Source organism: Tyto alba, unplaced genomic scaffold (assembly GCF_018691265.1).
Source record: "Tyto alba isolate M040663 unplaced genomic scaffold, T.alba_DEE_v4.0 Super-Scaffold_40, whole genome shotgun sequence".
Lineage (NCBI taxonomy): Eukaryota > Metazoa > Chordata > Aves > Strigiformes > Tytonidae > Tyto > Tyto alba.
Window position 1 is genome coordinate 38,555,472 of NW_024881316.1, and position 25,621 is coordinate 38,581,092.

At 38.0% G+C, this 25,621-nt stretch overlaps 2 protein-coding genes across 8 annotated transcripts in view; one reads left to right on the top strand and one right to left on the bottom strand.

Moving 5' to 3' along the window:
* VSNL1 (visinin like 1) overlaps positions 1–12,923 on the top strand; it is a 92,537-nt gene extending 79,614 nt beyond the window's left edge. For all 6 annotated transcript variants that reach the window (XM_042803093.1, XM_033004515.2, XM_033004512.2 and 3 more), the window contains exons 3-4: positions 10,782–10,997; positions 11,952–12,923. In XM_042803093.1, the coding sequence (XP_042659027.1) occupies positions 10,782–10,997; positions 11,952–12,149 (414 nt within the window). In that variant the 3' untranslated portion in view covers positions 12,150–12,923. The remainder of the gene's footprint in view (positions 1–10,781; positions 10,998–11,951) is intronic.
* A 1,468-nt stretch (positions 12,924–14,391) lies between these two features.
* Positions 14,392–25,621, bottom strand: part of SMC6 (structural maintenance of chromosomes 6) — a 38,500-nt gene continuing 27,270 nt past the window's right edge. The window contains exons 21-27 of one of the 2 annotated variants that reach the window (XM_033004507.2): positions 24,745–24,882; positions 23,844–23,989; positions 23,029–23,154; positions 21,513–21,618; positions 20,067–20,216; positions 18,229–18,326; positions 14,392–16,892 (exon numbers count right to left, since the gene is read on the bottom strand). In XM_033004507.2, the coding sequence (XP_032860398.1) occupies positions 16,856–16,892; positions 18,229–18,326; positions 20,067–20,216; positions 21,513–21,618; positions 23,029–23,154; positions 23,844–23,989; positions 24,745–24,882 (801 nt within the window). In that variant the 3' untranslated portion in view covers positions 14,392–16,855. Of the gene's footprint in view, positions 16,907–18,228; positions 18,327–20,066; positions 20,217–21,512; positions 21,619–23,028; positions 23,155–23,843; positions 23,990–24,744; positions 24,883–25,621 lie in introns of both variants that reach the window. The other variant, XM_033004506.2, reaches the window with a different exon arrangement.

Consider the following 25,621-nt stretch of genomic DNA (forward strand, 5'->3'; position numbering starts at 1 on the left):
TAGCAATACTAATTGTTTTGATGACATTTCTCTCTGAAGATTTTTTTTTGTTAGCACTGAGTAATAACTGATCTGCTAGTGTATTGACCTATAACACTACCACAGCTCAATTAAGTTTCTTATTGTCCAAATCTAATCAGAGAAAAGCTGAGATTGAAAATCGATTCATTTCCTGCTAGTTAATGACTAATTCCCCACAAATGTGAATATAGAGATTAACTTTTCAAGTTGAAAGGTTTTTTTAGAGGTAGACCCTGACAAATGGATGTTTGAGAAGAAGTGTGGCTTCTCTTTTCCCATCCATCTTCCTTCAACCTCCTGGCATATGCTGTTTTTTTACAGCGGGTCTTGCTTTATCATAGCCTGTGGTGTGTCCTTGATCTCTAGTATCTTAATTTCAGCCGTGTCTCACACAATTGCAAAGAACTGGTATTGATAATTCAAGGTCAGCTCCTAAATTCTAAAATATTTCTTCTCCATATGCTTCAAATGAGCATTTCTGCAGTGGCTAAAAACATCTGCAAGACAGGGTGAGAGTCTTTAATAATGTAAGAGCTAGTCACAGTCCTTGGAGGTCCATGCAAGACACAGACTCTTCTCTGATCCCACTTCAGCCTGTAAAAATTGTGAATTTTCCCCATGAAGGGGAGAAATTAGATTTCTTGGCTCTTCTAAATATTTCTTCTTTATGTGAAGAATGAACAGCTGCTTATAAACCTCCCCATGTGTCTGTGCATGCATACGTGTTCACAGCATTAAAACCACTGAGCAGAGACATAAGCAATAAACATCCATGAGGTTTGGCAGTTCTCCCCAGTTCTTGCAAGTTGTATGACTCCCACTGCAGCAGTATCTGAAATAGTCACAATTTTTCATTGTGTTTATCCTCACAGCGCACCTCTGAAGTGGGGACTTCTCACAAATTTACACATGGAGAACTGAGACCTGGATCTAGATAGTCATTTAGAGCCTGGTCTTTGGTGGTCCTCGAGATTATCCTTTCCAGAGGCTCAGCCCCATGGCTCAGTTGCTGCTGAAACTGAGAGTCCCACAGCTGCGGATGGTGCCACTGCCTTTGGACCCTCCAGCAAGCTGAAGTCTTGTGGCTGGAGGCAGTTTTTCTAGGTGGAATATTTCTACCTTACACTGCAAGTCTGCCTAAGAGTGCAGCTATACCAGACTCAGCACCTATGGGGGCAAAATGCTGGAAGGCATTTACCATGATGATTAGCTCTGGGACAATGTATAAGTTTTTTCTTTTCTCATGTTTCTGTATCGTTCCTGATCTGCAACTGATGCTTTATCCCTGATGTCTGTTTTATTTATTTGCCCTGTGTTTTGTCAATTGACGGGGTTAACACAAAGGACACAGACACCAAGCTAAAGAAATAGGCTTATTTTACTTTAGTTTAAATCAGCAGAAAGAATAAGCAAGGTAATGCACCTAGTCTTTACTACATAAAGCTAGCTGTAGTGATTAAGAAAGATACATCACCAATTGCCCTCATACTTTACCATCACCCCGACCCGTGCATCAGCTGGGGAGCCCCATCACAGCGAAGGGTCGCAGAGCCTTTCCCGGCAATTGGGAAGTCCTACACAGTGCGTCCACTCGTAGGTGAGGTCTCCGTCTGTGTTGTGAGAGGGTCCAGCTTTTATACAGTTTAACAAACAAAACTATACATAATGCATGGGAGACATCTGGTAGACTGACATGCCTCACTCAGGCATGTCCGGATCTGGCCAGGATCCGAGCACATCTGAGGAGTTTCTGTTTTTCTTTACATTTGGGATTTATAGTTACTCCCTGTTGTTTACTTATAGTTTTCAGGGATTGTTCCCAGGGTTGCATTTCATGCTGCTAAGATGCTGGTTGCTTCACGCTGCTGATAAGATGCTGGTTGCTGGTCGGGGGATCCACTCAGAAGTCAACTTTGGTTTGAGGCCTATTGTTTGGGCATTTTTTGTTTCACCCTGCTGCAGAAAACACTGTGCTGGTTTCTGCTTTGCAGCAGTGAATTTTGCTGATGTTGAAAGGTTCAGGTCAGCCTGAAGCTCAGGTTCATATGTATCAACCCATTGTAATCCTATGGGGTAACCTCTTCCCTGATATTCAGCAAAACATAATTGGACTCATTTTCTTGGCTAACTTGAGAGAAGAACTTGATTCCTCCAAAGGAATCTGGCTAATAAAAGCCATTCAGACCTGTAGTACTGGGTTGTGGCATTGCATGTTCCAATTCTGCATTTTATCATTGGGTCAGCCCAGTGGACCTTTTGTCTGTGTAAAGTTGAGCCAGAAGAGAGTTAAGCCTCTTTCCCAGATACTGAGCAAGAACTCACATGCTTTGGGTGTGAAGTGCTTTGGTATGTGTATGACAAGCTGGAAGGAGATAATAAACCTTCAAAGACTGAATGGGAGAAGAGGAAAAAAACAGGAAAACTGATAATGTTTTATTCCCAGTAAAGGCAGCTGTAGGAGGAACACAACATGAATCTGACTTCTGAAGTGGTGTAGTTATATTAAAATGCAAGAGAAAAAAGACATCGATGCAGCGGCTTCATTATGTATTCCATCAGCAGAAGCTGCAGTCCTACACATGGGCAGGCTAAATATCATCGTCAGCTGTGATAATCTTGCTGTTTCCTTAACTACATTAGTGCCTTAGAGTAATACACTGAGCTTGTATTTCAGAAGGTACACACTCTGACACAGTAGTACCATTTCTATACATTTATTTGTATTTTGGAAGTGAGAGGAAATACAGTTCAGTAACCAAGAACAGGGTTTGTTAGGACTATGCCTGCTCTTTCCAGCTTCATCTGCAAAGTGAAAAAAGCTTAGCAAAAGAAATTTTTAAGTGAAGTAGCCTGGTAATACACACAAGATGTGGTTGGGTAAGGCTCTCAGCTTTGAAACATACTCCACAAAACCCTGCTGGTATCCCAGGAAGTTCTACATGCATCATTAACCCACAAGTCCCAGCCAACCTGCTCATTTTCCTCTGTCTGTACCTGTGGTGGAGCAGAGATCAGGGATTCTCATCAGCCCCATTAGTGCAGCACTTGCTTCAGCTCATGTGGAGATAGCAGCATCAGTGCTGTAGCTGGGGGCGAGTTATTGTGAGAGCTTTTAGACGTCTCCTAGGATTTCTCTGCATAACGGACTGATAATGCAGGGTGAGGAGGAACAGAGGGTAAGGAGAAGGTTTAGAAGAGGGTCCCCACCTGTACCACAATTCTGAATATCACGTCTGGATCTGTTACAGCATCCCATCTCTACTTCAGTGCAGAAACATCATTTAATTCCACCCCCTGGAATTTCAGTAATGAAATTAAATCATTGTAACCCTCACTTCATTTTCAATACATATGAACAAGACAGCCCAGACCTTTCAAAGGCATGTGATGTGCCTTTCTGTGCTGATGTGCTGCTACTCTGTGACTGAGAGCTGGGAACATGACAGGAACATCTGTATCTCTGAGATCCAAATCCCTTAACGTTTGATTAAATTGTTAATGGAAGCGTGTGTAGCTGCTGAAATTACTTCTGCTCCCGTGGAGCCAAATTCTTGGGTGCTCATTCACTGCCTGTTATGTCTCTGCAGTAAACTTCTGCCTTGGAGAGCTCTGAGACTGAAATCCTCAGTGGTTATCTAAATGCATCTAAATGCTTTTCATTTAAAGGGCAGTTGGGGATAGGAACCACAGAACTTCAGCACAGTAAGGTGTGGTTAATTGCCTCTGGGAACAGGCTCTCCAAAGTCTAGACAGAAGAGTTGTATGAGAAAAGCCTGTGAAAATCCACAGCCAAAAAATTTGGACACCTTAGAGTGATGGAAGATCTGGCTATGGAGGCAATTGCTCAGTACCTTTCATTGCCTGTGTCCCTTTGTGCATTTTGCCATGGTTGTCTAAAGGCCCTTGGGGGTCTGGACTTGAATACCAACATTTGGATGTGTTTCAGTTCATTAAAGATCTCATCCAATGAATAATAACCCAGGGAAAACCTTTGACAGAACTAGAAAGTGGTAAGGAAATGGCTTCAGATCTAGCCTGATCCTAGGCCAAATTCAAAACTCATTGAAGTAATTGGTTCATGTGCATTGGTGCATACTGCTAATAATATGGATTCTGCTGAGTATCATAATGGTTAAGATGCAGATGAAGTGAAAGGAGAACTGTGAAAATTACTTGAGTTAAAGTAGATTTTTAAATATATTTAGTGAGGGAAATATTAGAATCCAAATCTTCTGTCTCCTACAGCAGTTCCTCAACCACTAATTTGTTAAGGGAAAATGTTTGCTCTCTTTCTGATCCATTTAATATTAGTTCACACAAGCTGTTCCCAGTTTGGCAGCTCACAGTTCTCTTCCATGCTATGTTGTAGGTGGTATTTTCTCTTGAGCTGCCCATTCGACTTGTCACAGATAGGGGAGGGGAGCAAGTATGGGGTTTCCGTGTCCAAGCTGAGACCTTTCAGCAGGTAAAGAATGTTGTATGATCCCACTGCTGTGATTTTGGAAAGTCTGTTTTGTAGGCAAGCACTGAAAACACTTGTTCAGACAAAAGTATGTAGAAGATAGCTGGGAGGAGGCCTAGTCTGAGAGTTACAAAGACTAGAACTTTCCCTGCCTAGGACTTTGAAGACTTGGCAATAAAAAACATAATTTAAGCTTAATGATCCCTCTGCTCCCCCTACAGCCAGTCAAGGGAGAAGTCTCTGATACCTAATTTGATGGCTTCAAGTGGCTCTTTGAAGAAGCTTCTCACAATTGACCAAAGAGCAATGCATGGCACCGACCCAGGGCGATTCTGTGGCTCTCACACCCACAGGCATTCCTGCTCACAGCCCCATCCTACTTGGCCTTGCCCTGTCCCGCTGGTCCTGTCCCTATCGGTCCCCAACACCCCTGGTGGGATGCTCCCTGCCAGCCCCCTTTGCTTCAGCGCTGGGCATGGAGGCAGCTCTCTCCATTTCACATTAATTTCACTGGCATTACTCTGGAGAATAACATGGATAAGAGGGGTACATTGTGCCTTATCCATTGTTAATCCAAAAATCCTCAGAAAGTCTTGAAAATGTGTCCTCACCTATTTTAAAGCTGTATCTGTCTTGGCCTGCGCTTGAGCTGTGTATTACCAGGGTAGTCAAATTATTCCAGAAGAAGGACAATGTCCTGGCTGTGTCTTTTTGTGCAGCTGTGGTTATACTCTTGTTACATTAGTTCTCAATTTGGTGCGAGAGGTGCTGGCAGGCCCAGGCTGCAGCCCTGCAGGTCACCTTGGTGCCCCAGCAGCACAACCTTCACAACAGGTCCCAGCGGTCGCAGCTTGTACATCTCTTCCCCTTCTCATGCCTTAACACATGAAGTGCAACAGTACAGTACATTACAGTATGTTACAATTATTTTTTCTAAAGGAGAGAATTAAAAAGTAATCCTTTTTCTTATCTCCTTGATTCCTGCATTTGTACTGGTGGCAGGAACCCAGAGCTTCATCCTCTTGAAAAAAACAGTGAGCAGCAACCTGCTCCACAGTCATCACAGACATCCCCCTCAGTGACTTCACTTTGAGGAGCTGTAAGATGGGGCTTGACCAGCAGCTACCAGAGTCTGGGTTCAAATTTTAGAAGTTTGCTATAAGGAATACCCATCGGAGCTTCTATCAGCCAAACTTTCTGATTGTCAAAGTGCTCATGTTCTCCACTTACAAAGGTGAACTGGGTGCCTAGCAAACTTATTAAAAGGAGGAAAGAAAACCCTAACAAAGCGTATGAAAGGAGTAAGTAACTCCTTCCTAAACTCTAACAGCATCAGTCAGTTGTATAGGGTTTTTCCCATGGGAGCCAACTGCCAGACTTGCTTCTGTGTGCTGGCCCTGGACGATGCTCACGCTGCTCCTTGTGCTGTTTGTGCCTTGCTGGTCCCTCTTCTCTGCTTCAGCCCTCAGCAGAGCATGGGAGTGCTGAGCCCTGAATGGGGCGTCTCATCCCCTGGGGAATCAGCAGCTGCTTCCCCCATCTTCTCCAAGCCCAGGATACAGAAGCCCTGTACCACCTCCAGCTCCCCCGCCTCCCGTTCTGTGCTCCAGCTCCCACACTGGTGCTGGAAGCTGTGACCTCACATCAGTGAGTTGTCACCTGGGCATGTGTAGGCAGCGTGTTCAGCTTTTTGTACACTACTCCAGTCTGGTTTTCTCCATTTTATAGCAGAATTTCCCTCTTAATAGAAATGCATCTGAAGCATGATGAAACATCGCATCAAAAACAAAGCACCGCTCAGGCCAGCGTGTAGATTGACTCCACTCCACCCTACCAGTGAAGGAGAGGCCCTTCTTTTTTGGACCCGCCCATCACTGGGGAATTTGGGAAGGTGTATTGCTTTTGGTTTTGTTGTTTTGTGTTTTTTTTTTTCTTTATGTTTTAGCCACATGCCAAAGCTTTGGCCATATGCTTTAGCATATACTTTATGCTTTTTCAATAACTCCCTCCCAAAGATGATCTGAATAGAAGTTGGTCACAGTGTTGTCTGTGAACAGTGTCACTTCAAAGATGCTAAGGCATCTGCAGCCAAGCAGATAAATATTTCTAGGTATTTCATTAGTTTTTCCCAAGACTTAAGTTATGTACCATTTGTAGATGCTATTCACTAGATTCCAGGACCCTTTGAAATCCCCCCATATACCAGAAAGGTGTCCAGAAACACTCTGGGAGATAAGAATCTGCAAGACAGTCTTTTCCTCCAAAATTTAGAAGCAGAATAAGAGGGATTTATTTTTTCTTTTCCTTTTTCCTTTCCTAATTGGTAGTTGTCTGTAGAGATAACACTTTCTTCACACACCAGCATGTTGATCTAACTGGTCAGAAAATGCACAGGCCAAGCAAGAGATGAGACTAGAGAAGCAGAAAAAAAGGAATGACCAGTGTTTGGTCACCTGTGGAACTGACTGCTGTAAAAAACCCAGGCGGGTATAGTTTGTCTTGATTTTGGGATGAAAAAGGTAAAGCAGGAGACAATGCTGGTGTGTAGTGTACACTTTTCAGTGCTACTATTGCAGCAGAAGGGAACTAGTTGCTTTCATATGTAGATTGAGCACCTGGACAAGGGTTTGCAGAAGAGGCTGAAGGCACTGACTTGCCCAGTGGCTGTAGCCTCTGAAAATCCCAGTTCTGTTTCTTTACTTGTTTCTGAGGCATTCACTGAGTTCATGCCAGAGTGCCATATGAGGCAGATGAAACCACCTTCCTCATATTCCCCCTGTCAAAAATGGGTATTTGTCTTCCAGAGATCCCTGTCTCCCATTGCCGCTTGGCTCAGACTAGTCTTAAAGTAGTTAAAATCTGTTCCTTTACACCTTGCTAAGGCCTCACTGAATTTTAATAGTCAAATAATATTTTACCAGAGCTGGCTTCTTTTGCTCTGTAATTGTTTTGGTTTCCTTTTACTCCATTTCTTATTTACTAACCATTTCAAAACAAGCCAATGGAAGTCTTCAAGTAGGTGTTTAAACAAATTTTGACAATGTTTTTTCATTGTGCTGAGCTAAAAATAATACAAATCAGCAGGGACAGACTGGAGAAGAGTGCCTTCAGTCCCTAAAGGACCTTTTACTGCATTTGCTCCCCACAGGGAAGCAAATAGAAGAAAAAAAAAAAAAAAAAAAAGCATCAGTTCAATTTGTTCACCTTACCAGTCTGTAAATGCCAAGGCTTATCTCTCAGCTACCTTCCTCACCTCAGAAGATAAAAACTCGTTGTCTTGTCTGTGATGAAAAAATTAGAAGGATGCTTTTCTCCCTGCCACATGAGGTTATTGGTAACGACTGGCACAAGAGGTAATCACAGCTCGCTTATGCTCCTTTGATGGGACACTGAATGATATGTTCATGTTTCCCCAAGATTAATTTAGAAATGGTCTTTGGCATGTCCAGTCATTGACCGCTCCTAATCCCCAACTTCGTTCTTAGGCTCTTGAGTATTTTGGGGTGTTTGCCACTTCTTAGCCATTTCGGTAGGTGAGCTGCTTCATCATAGTTTAGTTCTTTGGTCCCACCAGTACATTTATACCATTTCTCAGCCTGAATAATAGGAGAAAGCACCTCAGTGTGTTCTGGTTCTCTGCACAGCAAAAAGGACAATCCCATTTCCTTCTAGCTACTTGCCTTTCTGTTATAGAGACTGCAGAGTGACAGTCACAGAAAGACTGATTGGGCATGAGCCTCAGCAATAGTCAGCTTTTAACAGAAACGCTTGGAAGACTGTAAAATTTTGAAGTATTTAGTTTTGTAACACATACATCACAGGACAGTGATCAGTACAGATTTAAATAGCAAGAGATTTCTCTTTTCAGGTTTGAACAGCCAGCAAGCTCCCAAGAATAGAAGGGAGGAGAAATTGAGTCCCAGTGGAGCTACAGGGCACAGGAGCTACTTCTTTACTTCTCACCAGTGGTCTACAGAAGTGTACATCTATCTATACACACTCATAAAATTAAATATCACCTATGTTAACATCTGCAGTTGGTACAGAGTTGGGGGAAAGGTGGATCATGAGGAAGAGGAAGCAGTGAGCAGGATTTTCAATAACCTGCAAATAAGTTCATGTTTCGGATAACATTCACATAACTTTGTTCTGACACAGCTGGATGTAGGACTGTGAGCGCAAAGAGTGTTGCTGCAGAGGGAGCTCCATTTGCTTTGACAGAAAGTTGAGGTTTGCACTAGAAGAGCAATTCAGCAAGGTCTGTCTGGTAGCTGCAGTCATTGCAGTCCTGAAGTGTATCAGATGTATCCATGTATTTGTATGTGTTTATAAGCCAAATCATGCTTAACATATTGGAGTCCAAAAATTTTTGAAGGTCAAAAAAATAGAAAGTACAAAAAAGAGCTGCAACAATACCTTGAGGTATCTACAGCTTCCTCAGTTTGGATTATCAAAACAGAAACAGGGGCTGGGCTGAGTACAGGCATGTAAGTTACATTTTCAGGAGGGGATGATACCAAATACCTCTTTCAGCTCCTGGAGAAGGGGTGTAGCAGCAGTGGGTGGATGCGGACCCAAGTCAAATGAGAAAATCACGTTAACAACGATGTTAACCTGGACAAAATCCCACCATAATGGGTACAGTCTCACTCTCTCTGGATGCCACCACACCATGTTTAAATATCTTCATCAAAAGTTACTTGGGAGATGAGATAGACATACTTGATACCTCTTCTAGGATAATACAGGAATTTGCATCCCTTTGGGGGTAATTCACCACAGGGCAATATTCTGAATGGATGAAGGTAGGCAAAATTCAACCCTAGTCTCTTTTTTGAGGGGAAAAGGAAGATTTTATAATTACTATAATGCCATTGAGCCGGATAAATTATTGTATCGTACCTCTTCAGCAATGGAAAGGTTATCCAGAATTGTGTGTGAAAATTTTGATATCAGAGAAAACAGTAAGTTTAAAGAAAACTTGCAGGTTGGGATCCCTTTGGCAACGCAGCAGTGGCTCCTGGCATGACCCTCATGGCCACATAGTGCAAGCAGCTGGCTGCACACCAAGTTTCACATTTTTAGGGCAAGACACAGTACCTAAACTGTCATTTGGCCTCCTCAAAGGAAAACCAGCAAATGCTTGCCATGTTCTAGATCTGTATTTAGCCATGCAATTAGTAGTGCCCATTTCTTATGCTGAGGTCCCCCATGAAATTTGAGTGTGTTTTTCAAAAGCTTTCACAGCTGACCACAGCAACCATCAGCCTGCAGTGAAAGCTCTGGACAGGGAAATGGAAAATTGTAAAATGCAGATCCGTTTTCTCGGTTGCCACTGAGGTCTTTCCTTTAAACTTACATTATTAAATGCAATACTTACTAAGAATTGGAAATTTAAAAAGCACGAAAAGAGATGGCTCTCAAAGTGGGAGTAATGCATGTTTATAATTTAGGAGCATGAAATTGTGCTGGGAACATAGAAACAAACATTATTTGGGTACAGTCCCTGCACCGCAATGGGACTTCAGTGCTGGTTTAAAACTCCCTTTCTTAAGAGGTATGTTTTCTTGAGTCTGGGCCACAGAAAGAACAACTACTGTCTCAGGTATCTTAAATCATGCATTTCCCAAGGGAGAAAATACCAGCTGAAAACCTACTTGTCATGGCCATTTAAAATATTTTGTTAAGCTACATTTAATTGCGGTGTTCACTGATAATGGATATTGAACATGAAAAGCATTCTTCTGTATTGCTTAACTGAATCTCAATTCTCATCTTATGTACTTGTATTAATGGTGGTTGGCAGAAGGGAACATATGTTCCTGTTTTTTTATGCTATGTGTGGATTATTTTTTTTAAATAAAAGAAGTTATATAACAAGAAGCCCACACATCTACTTGGTTGCAACATGTCAAGGGCTGGTTATTCCCAGGCAGAAAAAATACTGTTAAAATGCACCTTGGTTGCTGTATTTCATAGAGAATATTACACACAATGTCCCATTTGCACCCGATTTCATTTTAAGGTTCATTTAGTTTATTTGGCTATAATTAGTGTTAAATATATTTGTAACATATTTAGATGGTGAATATATAAATAGTTTGTGATATGAGACTTTTATTAAAATAAGTTTTTAATAATCACTGCACTCTGTTACGGAAACTTACGCTACCTCACTTCAGTTTTACAGAAAGCCCACCAGCAGCTCTTCATAAATGCCTCACTTCAGTATTTTACAGGCAGATGCAGTTTGCTTCCTTGCATTGCCCACAGTTCTATTTATTATTCTGTTTTGCAGTTTTTTCCTTATGGAGATGCTTCAAAGTTTGCGCAGCACGCCTTCCGAACCTTTGATAAAAACGGAGACGGGACCATCGACTTCAGAGAGTTCATTTGTGCACTGTCCATCACCTCACGAGGCAGCTTTGAGCAGAAGCTAAACTGGGCCTTCAACATGTATGATTTGGATGGCGATGGTAAAATTACAAGAGTGGAAATGCTGGAAATTATAGAGGTGAGATCAATATGACACTCAAAAATAACATGTCTGAACATAAATAAAATTTGATTACTCGTTCACACACCCTTTAGGTTTTAAGGACACAAGAGGCTGTACTGCATCATTAAAAGCGTACATTACATACATTCATCCTATACTGACTCATGCCTAAGTAGTACAACCACGCTAACATTTTAATAGATGTAACCTTTGGGAACTGCAGAGTGCGCATATGCGCATATAAGCTTTTAAATAACCAGAGGTAATTTTTTTTTTTTCCTGATGAATGGATTAACCATAAGAACAGCACAGCAAAGGATTTGCAAAGCCCATCATCTCAAAATCACTTGACACACATGAAATTACTGGCTTGTAGCTCAAGTAGCTGAAACCTTACTGCAGATTAACTTTAGATGATTACAGAAATTTACAGGGATAACAACACACTATTTTAAGTGAGCTCTCACAGATGGGCTTTAAGATGACCACAGCACATAACAGGAAGGATAAAGTTTACCATCCTCATCATCTGCCAGCTACTCTCCACAGTAGTTAATACCAGATTTTGCCCACGTGTACACCTAGAAAGCTATTAAAAGGTGATGACTTCTAAAACTGATTATTCAGAATTTATATGAAATATTTCAATGGAGTGTCTAAAAGCCAAATAAAGAGTTGATCCAGAGAGTAGGTTACAGTAGTTTTGCACTGTGAAACATAAAGCCAAAAGAAATCCATTCCAGGATGCCAAATGCAACCACTGAAATAAATCTACACCTAAAGAAAGTAAAACACGTTCTTTCTTGTTTTAAGTATATGGACATGAGATTCTAATAAAAAAAAAAAAAAGAAATCTTCATGGAAACTGGCAATAATTTTATCGTTGGAATATCTTTCCAGAATTTGATCACATCAAAAAAAATCAGGTTAACTTGTGTGCTGAATTTTCCATTTGGTTTCTTTCCAAAGGCCATCTACAAAATGGTGGGCACCGTGATAATGATGAAAATGAATGAGGATGGTCTGACGCCTGAGCAACGGGTAGACAAGATCTTCAGTAAGATGGATAAGAACAAAGATGACCAGATCACACTGGATGAATTCAAAGAAGCTGCAAAGAGTGATCCTTCCATTGTATTACTCCTGCAGTGTGACATTCAAAAATGAGCTTGTGTACAATGCATCATAGACTGCACAGAAGTTTAATGTTCCATTCAGTTTGCAGCTATTTCCACACACACAAATTTGCTTGGACTACCTATAAATGGACTTGCTTCTTGTGTTTGAAACACTTGTGTGCATGAGAATGTCATTTGCTAAAGAATTTTAAAAGTATATATTATAAAAATAAACTGCCACAACGTGATGTGTGCAATGTCATTTCATAACAGCCCTATTCCTCTGAAGCCTGTGCAGCAGTCCTGTGCTGCAGTGAATTATATTATTTATTGTTCATGTTTTACTGATGCTAGCTCTGTGTCTCCTAGGCTGAGTAATGTTAGTGACACTGAATTCCCATGGTAATGTTAACTGTTTATTATAAATCATGTCACCATTCTGCTGTAAAGTAGTACTGGACAGACAGAGGGGAAGAGTTCCTCAGCTCTTAAGTCTGATCCACACACGTGCTTGTATTGTCAGTGGATATAAATGTACTTCATTTGCATGCCTTTTAGGTTTGCCTTAATTCTTACCTCATTTGCATCCCTTCAATCTGGAAAGAGCTATGTCAGAGGAATGCAGTCTTAAAAAAAAGAAAATCCTGCTAAAATTATCCCTTTAATTAAAAATATCTATAAATATATATATATAATGTTTAAAATAATGTTTTATTGGAAGTTTAAAGGTTTTATTGGAAGTGTATTGATCTTTGCCTGAATTTTCAAAAGCTTCCACAGAGGTTGCAATATATATGTCCCAAAATAAATTTATAACATTTGACCTTTTCCCTTAATTCTTTTTTCATGTCTTCAGCACTGTAATTGAAAAAAAAAAAAAATTTCAATCTCTTTAATTATCTGTCACTGTACTACTGGGAAATACATATTTCAATATGAAAGCATGAAGAAAACTTCTTTGCACTCACTCACTTACTAGAAGAGTCATATTATGTGAAACCAAAAGTTGTAGTTCTTATATTTACCAAGAGCAGGTGTTTATCCTCCAAGATGCTAATGCTAAGATTTAACAATATACCTACTCGACCTGTACTGACAGAGCTTTTTAAGCTAGCTGAAAGTCAAATACAGCTTAGTCACTTGACCTAAACTTAGTCTTCTAATGTTTTTCCCTCCTTAAGTAAGAGTCTTTCGCTTACCATGACACTAAACTACCCCAGGTTTAATATAAGCAGACATGTTTTGTTAAAAGTCATTACTGATAAATTAACCATAAAGTGTGATGATTGAGAAGGCATAGTGAAGAGAACCACCTTCCTCCTCAATTCTGTGTGCACCCATCAAGTTTATCTCTGTACTGTGGCAAGTACAAGTTCTGCACAGCCCTGGGAAAGCATCGAGAACTAGTAAATAAAAATCTTCCCTATGCCACATTTCCCAGTTACTTTAAGTTGGTTGCTTGCAGGATTAAAAAAAAAAAAAAAAAAGTCTGAACATCTTACAATTGCATGTTTGATACTTCTTTACCTTACGAAGAAATGAGACGGTACTCCGATAGCTAAGAATCAAACAATAAAACATGACACAAACCAAATTATTTTCTGTATTTTCAAATTTTAAAAAGTGAAGTTCATCTTAAAATTGCGGGGGAAAAAAAAAAAAACAACAAAAACAGTTTTACACATTTTGCTAACAAAAATGGTGGGGGGAACACAGAAACAATTGTTGCCACAACCACAGCCATCCTGTCATAAAATTCTTTATATTCCAAACAAACAGAAAAAGGCAGAAATTTCAACTACATTTTTTTAATACCAGAATTTTTACTTAGACTAGACAGTAATAGTCTTTGAGAGTGGTATACTTCATACATTTGGCTACAACTTAAAACACATTCTGAAAATTTTACATACTTCTAAGAATGATACGTAGATATGCCCATTGTTTCCACTTAGCCTTAATTTAGTAGATGTAGAGAGGATGTTGAAGTTTCCTGGGAATTTAAGCCCCTTTGGTTTACATATATCTATTAGAGAAGCAGTACCTCATTCTACATTTCCTGCACCTTTAATTTATGTAGCTGGACGGGCTCCATTTACTTTAATGCAGCATTAAGCAACTGCATTGCCATCCAGAACAGCCAACTCCAACACAGTCACAAAATGTAACATCAGCACTGCAGTTCTCTCTCTAGGTAGCTGTTGTAGTAAACTCCGTATTTAAAGTAACAAGAATAAGATAATTCTGAGACCTTAGTAGGATTACTGCAAAAATAAGTGCATCCAGGAAAGTGCTTCAGTAATTGTTTATTCAGAACTAATCCTCTACCATGAAAACAATTGCTTACAATAATTACACAGTCAGGCGCACATTTTCATCAAGTACAGCGGTAGATTGGAATAAATACAATATATTGATTTGAACCAAAGACCAGAATTGTTGCCAACTGCTCCAATATTTCAAGTAAGTCTATAGAAAACTTGAGAGAAAGCTGAAGTGTTAGCTCAGTAGGAATACAATAATTTCCCTTAAGCTCTTTTCTCCACACAATTCATTATAAAGTACAATGACAATAAATGCTTTTCTCTCTCCTGCCTCTGCACTCTTACTTTATTTTTTGGATGCTGAAGAAAATCAGGAGGAAGTAATTCTATGCCATTCTATCATCTCATTTTGTAAAAGGGTCTGAAATATATTCTAGTTTCACCATAAAATCGAGTCAAACTAAACGTGGTTCATGATCATGTAATAGTATCCAGGACTCCCAGTACAAACTGGGCTTGTGTTGCAGACAAGTTTTACCAAGTACACCCTTTGTATGGTTCCCCTCCACCCCCCCCACTATTTTCACATAATCCTGAAGTTGTAAGTATCCTTAATATATATTCCACCAAATCACAGGATTATGGAATTGTTTGGTTTGGTAGGGACCTCCAGAAGTCTCTTGTCCAACTCCCTGCTTGAAGGAGGTACAGCAGTCTATTCAGACCTCAAAAGCCTCCAAGGATGGAGATTCTACAGCCTGTCAGGACAACATGCTCAAATGCTTCCAATCTTCAACCTGAAGAGTCCCTCCCCACAGTTTACCCAGCCAGAACCTCCCCACGTCAATTTATGACCGCTGTCTGGCTCTCTTCTGCTACACACTTCAACTAAAAGCCTGGCCCATTTCTGTCAGTAACCTCCGTGAGGCTGCTGTGAGTCTCTTGGCCCATTACCCTGACTTTCAGAAGTAAACATCTGAAGCCTCTTAAAGACCCCCAGACTTAATTCCTACAGTTAGAATGCACTAGAACTGCAAATAGCTTTCTCAGTGTATTTCCTTCAATTCTTATCTAGCTTCCATATTTTAGGTGTACCTACACAATACATGCTTGCAGAAAAACTAAAACACATTAAAGAACACAAAATACCATGCAGCAGCTAAAACCAAATTTGACTACAAAGTCAAGTTAAAGCTTACACTGCAGTGAGGTTTTACTGAGGAATTCATATTTGGCAAGTAACTGCAGAAACTGCAGAACTGTTCCCTGAATAGTGTCAATGACTTTTGTATCCCCATAACATCAAAGCAAAAAAAAAAAAAAAAAAACAAAACTCCTCTAATGGCTGAACTCTAAACAGTGATTGTTTTTGAAGAGCTCTGAACAATTTCAAGTTCCTGGAAGAAGAGTAAAAAAGTTAATTTGGGGCAGTTTGAAAAATCTGGTTCTTCTGTCTCCTTCTTATTCCCAATAAATGCTTGTATTATTTAAATACAGCAGCTAAATTAAGATAAACTTGCTTTAGTATAGTCCCAGAGGAGGGGGCAGGGACACCCAAAAAACCCACAGGCCTACAATGCTGTAGAAAGGTAACTGTATTATTTCCCAGAATTCTTATTTCATTTCATTCCTCTATATTGGAAGGACTTCGGCCACTTAAGTTTGTTATAATGAATCTCTACAGACTTAATCTAAATCTGTAAACTCAGACTGTGCAAGAACTCAGTTTACTGGAATTAAGAATCTAAGTTTGTAAAGACCCAATTTGCTAGATGTTGTAAGCTCATGTCCAGAGAGACTTAACTCTTCCCTATTAACTCTTTGAGATAGAAGCACTTTTCTCCTGCTCCGAGAATATACTACAAATAAATCTTTCACTTCCCTAATTATGAAAGTATACACTATAAGTACTAAAAGTTCCTCACGTTCAGCTGCTGTGATTCCACTGGAAACAAATGAAACACATGTTTTACTGAATGTATTAATTAGCACACATTTAAGAGATAAAGCAGAGCTAGGAAGAAACCAACATTTTTAAATTAATGATAATTTTAAGTGTGTAGAGATACTAAAACACTACCACAAGTACCAGTTCTCACTGTTTATTAAAATGTTACTCCATAGTTATACAAAATATATTTAATCTTTTCCAGAAGAAAAAACAGAACAGAACAACTGATAAAAAATTCTACTAGTTGGTAGTTAAAAATATCAACTGAACATTCAGGATTTTCTCATCATCAAAACTGTGCTTATTCTTGGTCTGTACACACATAATAATTCTTTAAAACAAAACAAAACAGGAACTTCAGGAACTTCCTTTCCTAAAAGTATCTAACAAAAGATCCTCTTATCCAGCATCAGGAAGTAATAACTTTACACACCATTATACATTTATCCTCAATAGTACATCATATTCATGCACAGAGATACTTATTCATCTTCCTCCTCGTTATTCCTATTCTGTAACTTCCGTATTCTTTGGCCTCTTTCAGGATCTTGCATTCGGAGAATTCGAATATGGGAACCTATAGGTAGACAACTAAAAATAAAGTATGCATCATTTAAACAGTGCTGCTTCTCCACAAATGTTAGTATTTCCATTTGATTCTTTCAATTATATATTTTCCTTTAAATAACTCCATCTTTTTTTTCTTTGACAGTTTTTAAAAATTAACATGGGGTGACATTCTGGCTTCACTGAACTGATGCTGCAGACTCCACTAAAAGCCTGAGGTAAAGACAATGACTGATTTCAGTCATGTGGTTTCTAACAATTAGACTACCTTAATTGTAGGAAAGGTACTTTAAAAAGAAACGTCAAATGACATAATGATTGAATACTATTCATATTTGCCTTTCAGATTCTGAAGTGGCACACACTTCATACATGTATAATCACATCACACTTAAAGAGCAAAGGTACTAAACATACATTTATACAGGCTTCTCCACCAATTATCCTAAACCTACTTTTCCTGAAGGTGCCTCCATACTTTTGTTACATTAAATGTTTGCTGAACATGCAACATGTAACAAAATATAACAAAACCAAGCTACACTTGAATTAAACTTTTGAACAGTAACCACACAGAAAATTCCCATCTGTTTATTGAATACAGTTTCAGAAATTGCCCACAAAGCATTTCCACTCACATAGCAACAGAATACCATTATTATACCATTTATAGATTTTAGCAAGGGAAAAACAATTAAGAGTAAACCAACTTCATTTTGAAGACTGCTTAGTTATCCTCCAGAGACTTCACTCATTACATTTGGCTAATGGAAGTGCTGGCTGCATAAGGTTAGACAGTGACTGTCTCCTTAAGCTGGGCACAGCCTTACCAGGGACTTATATAGAGCTTTTTAAAGAATTTTGGGCTACTAGATCAAAAAAAGAAAACAAGAAGTTATCAGTTTTTAGATCAGTGATATTAAAAAACAAAACAAAACTCAAATGACAAGCATCTTGAAAGTACTGTAGTATTAATATAAAAAAAGAAAAAAAAATGGAAAAATGCAGCGTCTTCTATTAATTTGGGGATGAGAAAGGGAGATAAAGAGCTAAAATATACCAGAAACCCACTTTACAGAATAAAAAATTTCAAAAAGCTGTTTAACTTAAGATAAACTGATTCAAGTCCCACTGAACTACCATATTAAGAGACATTATGTAAGGAAGAGTGAAAAATGTACTCGATTCCCAGAGCCCTCAGCAATTAACTGCTTGATTGGCGATGTTCTGCAGCTACAAATACCAAAATGTCTTTTTCCTCATATTTACTTTTTTCAATTTAAAACTCCTTGCAATAGAACCTCCTTGCAATTTTTGTACCAAGAAATGCAACACAACAGTATTACCTCATACTTTGTGGGGTGAGCAAAATGAACTGTCGATGATGCTGAGAGTCAGCCACTTTAAGAATCATATCCATTGCAATTCTTCTGTTAACCATGTCCTAAAGACAAAAGATTTATCAGGTAGTAATACTGACCATGTACTTCACTGGCCTATTATTGAACAAAATAGGACAAATGCTTAGGAATAAATTTATTAGAAAATATCTTAATAGAAAAAACTATCAGAATTAATGCATATACATTAAATCTTAGCTAAAGAAAAGTCTAATATAAACTAAGCTGGAGAAACATTCAAGTTAAACTCTAAAAGCTACAAACTATAGTCTGGGAAATTCTTAAAAGTTTATTTTTTAGTATATATGGACAATAGAAAGCTTCTATTGGAACAATCACACACTCCTACTCACAGTGTTTTTCTATCAGCTTTGATGTACACGTAGGACTTCTTACTTTATTGGTTTGCTGAGATGAACTGTATTTTAGTAGAGCAATGTTTCCTATAAAATCCTACCTCAAAACTACCTGAAAGGATTTAAGGGCTGCATGAAACCTAAGATATTATGTAGCTTACTTTTATTATGATTATTATTATAATTATTACTACTATTTTGAACACAACCTTATGCATTAGGCTTACTGAAAAAGGTATGTAACAGGAAGCTGTTATTAGCAGGGGCTAAACAAAGCTGTGCTTCTATACATGGTTACACAGCAAAATGGGTATCTCCCTTGCAAATATGCAGATGGAGTCCTCTTGTGGTTGGTCTCCAGGATTACACCAAAAGCAACCACAGAACATGGAGGCAGTAAGGTCGCACTTATCAGCACAGCACTTGGAAGAAAAATTGTGTGGAATTATTTATGGAACAGATGTCATGGAAACTCTCTGCAAGGCCTATGGTTCTGAGTATCCACCCTCTTCTGGACAGATGGATAAACTTCTGCACATCTAACTTGTAAAGGAGGACTTAAGTTTTGGAAGTTGTCTGAAAAACGACTGCTTGACCACATTAGATGCACACTTTCCTTTTTAAAATTCTTTATATACAAAGCATATTATCTTTTTTTTCCCCTCTAGGTCTGTGACTCCTAGTTAAAAAATAATCGATGGGGGAGGGAGACTGAAAGAAAAATTAAATAATCCAGTATCAACTCTTTGTCTCAGAACTGTTTTCTCAAACCATACCACTCTGCATATTAATAAGAAGGAAATACAATAAAAATTATTTTAAAATTGGTTAACCACTTATCCAGGGAAGCTGTACACAAAGATGAAGTTTAGCAGTTTCAGCTGACATTAGCATTTACTGTTCATTATTCTGCACTTCAGCATCTTGGAAAGATGCTATTAGATAAAGTATAAAACAAATTTCTGAGTAGCAACAAACTCAATTGCTACACTTGCTCTGAAAAAAAGCCACATTGATATTAAAATTGGTAGAAGCCAAAGCACATGCTAAGCCCAGAACTGTTGCAGCAATATTCAGAGGCAATTTGTGATAAACAGCAACTGCACAGGGAACTAATAAAAAGTTATATTTTGCGATTTTTGTGCTGAACCTAAGGTTTAAGCATGTAAAATAACAGATGCTTATAGTTATGGGTATCAACTTCAGAAATAGAATACGCTTCAAAAGTCATTAAGCAAATAGAACAAGATCCCTAACAAGTTTTGTTTTGAGGGATTTGGGTTTTGGTTTGGGGTTTTTTTATTTATTATTTACAGTTAACTATAATTATACAGTTAACTATAAAATATAACCAAATACAAATAACCCAACTATTTCACTACTTTATACAAATCAGAATGGCAAATGTGGTTTAAGTTTAAACTATACCATGTAGACATCAAATTCATCCAAGCATCTGAAAGGAGATTCAGTAATGGACCACAGAGAAAGAATGAAACAAACTGTTGAGAAGGAACGTTCACCTCCTGATAAAGATCTCACATCATTAAGGTCATTGTCTTCCTCTCGAGGCTGAACCTTGAAATAAAAACATTAGAGCAATTTTTAAACCTGACACAGAGATTTACTAACAGAATGATAATTTTAATGGCAAATGCATTATACATAGACATCTAGATAGAGATCACTTGAGAACAATTTTAAGCACTTCACTGCCACTGCCATTCTGGAACGGGATGTCTCCTAACCATTTAATAGCACATTTCTAGGATCACTGCAACTTTCTCCATCACTGGAAAATACATTGAACAGATTGAGCAGCTCTGCCAGTGTCTTCCTATTCAATTCTCTATTTTTAATACCTATTAAACAATGCTTAATAAATGTGAACCAGTCTAGTTATATTACGATAAAATCCAATGGTTACCAGCTACAATAGAAAAGCAGGTAATTGATTTACAGCATGAGCTTAAAGGAAGAACAGTTTCTTTGCTGGAATACATGCAACATTATGATTAGTACTTAGGTTCCATTGACTATGATGACACCTTGTGGTACTTACCTTTTAATCTTAAACTTAAGCATTTTCTTGTCCTGTTAATCACATTACCTTTTACAAACCAAGCAGGAAAATAAGAATTATTTTGAAGTAGGGTCTTTTTGTGTTTTCAGGGGGTAGGGGGAAGTTGTTTTGCAATTTACCTTCCTAAACTAAATACAGATCTCTTGCATGAGAAACATGAAACATCAGCTATTTACAAAAAAAAAAAATATTCTGGTAATGACTTGATATTTTATGGACTGAGTTTGAGTTCTTCAGACACATATCCTTCTCCTGTTTAATTAGCACTTTGTCAACACATGTTTATGTTGTCACTACACATTTTTCCCCTCTATTCATAAGACTAAACCTCTCCCACAGAAACAAAAGTAAACACCCCCATGACTAAAACTTTTTGGGAGGTATGTTAAAAGATACACAGAAAAAACATTGAAACTTTCAGCCATTAGAAGTTGTTTTAATAACAACTAGAACCATTATTCAATCACACAAATAAAGGCAAACTTCCTTTCAATCAATTTTTAATTTTGAAAGACTGACTAGGATGACTTGCTAGTGAATTCTTATCCTTGGCATAAGATGATAGTCCGAATTTATCCATGTAATCTAACAACCTGGCCATATAAGATAGCAGTATGTTTTTTCTTCTTGCTTGTTTTCAACAAGATCCTACGATTTAGCATATCACATTTTGGAGAGGGAAGAACAATTTATTCAGTCCTTTGCAATGCATGTTCTAGAAGCCAATATTAAAAAAAATAATAATAATTCACTGCATGTTATGATAACTGAAGTAATATAAAATAACTTACTGTTATTGAAAGTGTCTCATTCTTGTGATCAAAAAGTATTTTTCCAGAGCAAGCTCGAATACGTAATAAATGGTCAAAGTAGAGTTTGCATCGTAAAGAAAGGAGCCTTAAATAAGTTAAATCAAGCAAACATTAGGTCAGTAAATTTTAAAAAACTTGAAAAAGTGACAACAGTTTTTTTTATCAACAGTTCCACACCATAATTTTTAAATATTAAGCCTTGCTCCATTAATAACATTTTCCCAAATCCATTACGCTCCCGAGTGGGTGACATCAATACCAGACATACTGGAGAGAATCAATGACACAAAGTAACATGGTAAGAAACCCAGATGTACAGGCTTTTTATGTTCTAGAAATCTGTTTCAATAGACTAGAAGCTTTTTACACCGTTCTTCCACAACTTCAACAGAAATTTACCACATTCCACTTCTTTCCTGTGCATTACTAAGACTGCACAGTAAGGGTAGTAAAGAATTTAGGTGGACTCTGCTAGACTCCAGGTTTTAAACAGCGTTAATTTCTCCCCCCCATCCTCTCCCCCTAATTCTAGCATATAATTCCCCAATAGACAATACATCACAGTTCCTTCAAGAAAGAACTACCGTTCTTTAACACATCTCAAAGTGGGACTCATACTCAAATTTGGGCACTAGGAAAAAGATTCAGTTTGACAAATATGGGCACCATAAGGCAAGCATCAGATTCTGCAGGTAAATCTTACCCACTGCTGTTTCTATACTTCCACCTGCAAAGGTTGGGATTCTCCTGATCATTACTATTTGTCAGAATCATGCTGGCACCTTCTCCAAATCCCAGATCAAATAGTAGAAACAGCAGAGCCTACACAGATATCATCCCTCAACTTCTGCTAAAGGGAATGATTAACAATAAAGGACTGCACTGGAAAACAGACCGTCAGTCCTCTCAAAGGGAGGCCACCACAAAACCTTCATTAGTAGGTATAAAACACTAAGGGACTGAAACAAGAAAGAAAGCGTGCACACTCCACAAGAGAAGCTGTCAAACTGCAGAATCTGAATAAAGATTTTGAAATACTTTTCAGCACAGGGCAGAGAAAAAGTGTTTGGCCCACAATGAAGTTACATGAGCACAGCACCACTAATTATACTCAATGAAAATGAGTGACAGTGCAGATGATTTCAGTGCTAGTATGTTGCTGATACTTTACTAACTAAAACCAGCACCGAAACACTGGAACAGAAGTGCCTTGGATTAAGTCAACATCGTTGAGGCCTTTGTTGTGAAGCAAAGTACAGCCTCCACCGATGATATTTTTCTCCAGCTGTCAGTCCAAGCCATCTCTAAACTGTCAGACATGATACTACTGGATCTGGGAACAAGGTTAGATTAGAAAGATTGCTGTGAATACCACCTTAAAGACATCTCATTCTCACAGGTCTGCTATAATACCTTCCACCCTGGAATATGGGCACATAATGACATCTATATATTAATTTATCTGAAACTGGAAATAACAGCAAAATTAACTCACCTTAAGAACTGCCAATATATTTTGAATCTCTGTGTCATTATTTCTTCCAGCAGCCTAATAAAGTTCTTTAAATTCTTTACTTTACTGTTTGCATCCTCATATCTTTCCTTTGCATCATGAAATTGCCTGTTTTAATTAACAGAAAGTCTAGAATCAACATGCATTACAATAAAACCGAGCTATTGTTGTAAATACTGAAAATCAATTTGATAATCAAAACAGTCAAATAAAAACCTTCTTGTGAGGATCTACATTAAAGCTAAAAGCATTTGATGAGTCATTTAAGACACTGTTCAGAAATGAAAAGTAGTCAAAAATTAAATTTTACTTCTATTTTTAATTCCTTTGAAAGAAAACTCTTACACCAAGGAGAATGAATGACTGGGGTCCCCGTGCTCTAGAATATCCGGTGAGTGATTCCTTGAAATACACTGCAGTCAAAACCTCAAGTAATTGCCTAACGTCCTCATTATTTATTCAAACTAGAAGTATACTTAATGCTTACTGCATCACAGAACAACAGTTATGTTCGCAGCATGCGGTCATAACTGTGAAACTTCTAAGCACTAAGAGGGTATCCGATTATTGGTAACTTCATATATATAGTACAGACACTGTCTAAAATCACTAGCAGGTAGTTCAGCATTCCTAAATCTGTTCAGTACTAGTTGACTGAGCAATCAGCACAGCATGTTTCTATACTTTTGTACATGGTTTAAGTACTAAAAACACATATACATGCATTGTGAGTCAATATTCTTTCCCTTATCTTTTCCATCTTACCTGAACTAATTTAGACATTAAAGATGACTTACTGTATTATTTCTTCTCTGTTTCCATGGCGATTATTTTCTGAATTTATCCTCTCTCTCAAGCGATTCATTTCTGCATCAAGACTCTTAACAGTTCTGCTGACCTCTATGCGTTCTGAGTATATTTGCCTAGCTTGTGCCATTTTTTCCTACAGTAAAAAGTTTGAAACTCAATTATTACATTTTTTAAAAATCTGTTTAGTCTTCACAACAAATATTTTGTGCTATGAAAAAACAAAGTCTCCAAGCAAGAAAAATATTTTTGTATCGTTATTTGTGTACTTATCACAGCAAACCTAGTTGTCATTAACAACTTTTTACTAACATTTTAGGTAAGTAGTTATTTCAGTGCCAAGAACTGTATCCATTTGAATTATTAAATAAGTTCACAATTATTTAGCTAATACAGATAAATAAGGAACCAAATGCACCATATTTAAATAGGGCAGTTTTCCAAAAGTCTTCACGGATGTTATTTCAGAGTTAGTTAATAATGCTTGGTTAGATAAATCTTCAAAAGATCAAGTATGAGGTCTGTACAAGGAAAAAGCTAGCATCCAAAAAACAAAAACAGTATCATTCGATTTAACTTAAAACACAAATTTTAAAGTTGAGTCATTTTAATCTTTTCATTGCAAAATACAGAAGAAATAGTTCTAGATGCATAACCCCAAACTTACCTGTCAATACAGAAATGGTGCTCTGCCAGACAAAAAGAGGCCTTGATACATTTGTACAAATTACTTTTACTTGATTTAGATAGCTTAAGACACAGCTGAGAGAATGCTCAGTGTAGCTGTGTATTAATATGGTCTGTAAGTTGTACAAGTGGAATGACATATGATTAAATATTAGAAGGATTATGACCATCTGACTTCAATACAGAAAAAACCCTTATACCTACCTCCAATTTTTTTTCTTTAGCAGCTAGTAATTCTTTATGTCTTTTTATGCAAGCCAGGTGTTCTTTCTGCTTGTCTTCATAGTGCTGCAAAAGGTGTTTAGAGTTTTCCACCTCTGAGTCAGCTTGGTTTAGTTCATCCTGTTTGGAATAAATCACGATGTGAGCTGTTTGGGGTAGATTCTACCCCATTCTAGCATCTCTAATGTTCACTAACTTACCACAGCTAATTATGTTGTTTTTAACACTGTCTAATTTATTTTGCTTTCAGTAAGACTACTTCTAAAGTCCAGGAGCTTTAACAGCAATTTATCAGAACATCTGTACTCAATTCTGACAAGGACATAAGAAATGTTTGCAATGTTTTTAGGAATTGTTATCTTGAGGGGATGTTTTGATCTTTGAAAAAAACATACTCTCCCCTAAACCTCCAAAAGCTATGTATATTTTTTACACTACATTCTAGTCAGAGCTTTTGATGCCTGTGTGACATCAGCCAGAACTGCATCTCTCTGAAAACTCAGTGTGTTTCTATACCTATAGTACGATGTAGACTACAGCAACTTCTGTACTACGTAAACGTTGATACGGCTGAAGTGATACTGTATCTTTCCAGAGAAGCAAAGAGGTATAAAGAATGACATAAATTAGAAAACAATTTTCTTCTTCAGCCCTGTCAACTAGATGGCTTATCTTAAGAAACAACAATAAAACACAATCCCAAACCAAACAAAAAAAACAAAACACCTCCAAAAAACAAAACCAACATAACAAACAAAACCAACCATCCCCTACAATAATGGATGTTCTTATCTTTTTCTAATCTTGCCTTAAAGCCACAACTTGCCATATGTCAAGAGTTCATTACATAACTGTAGAA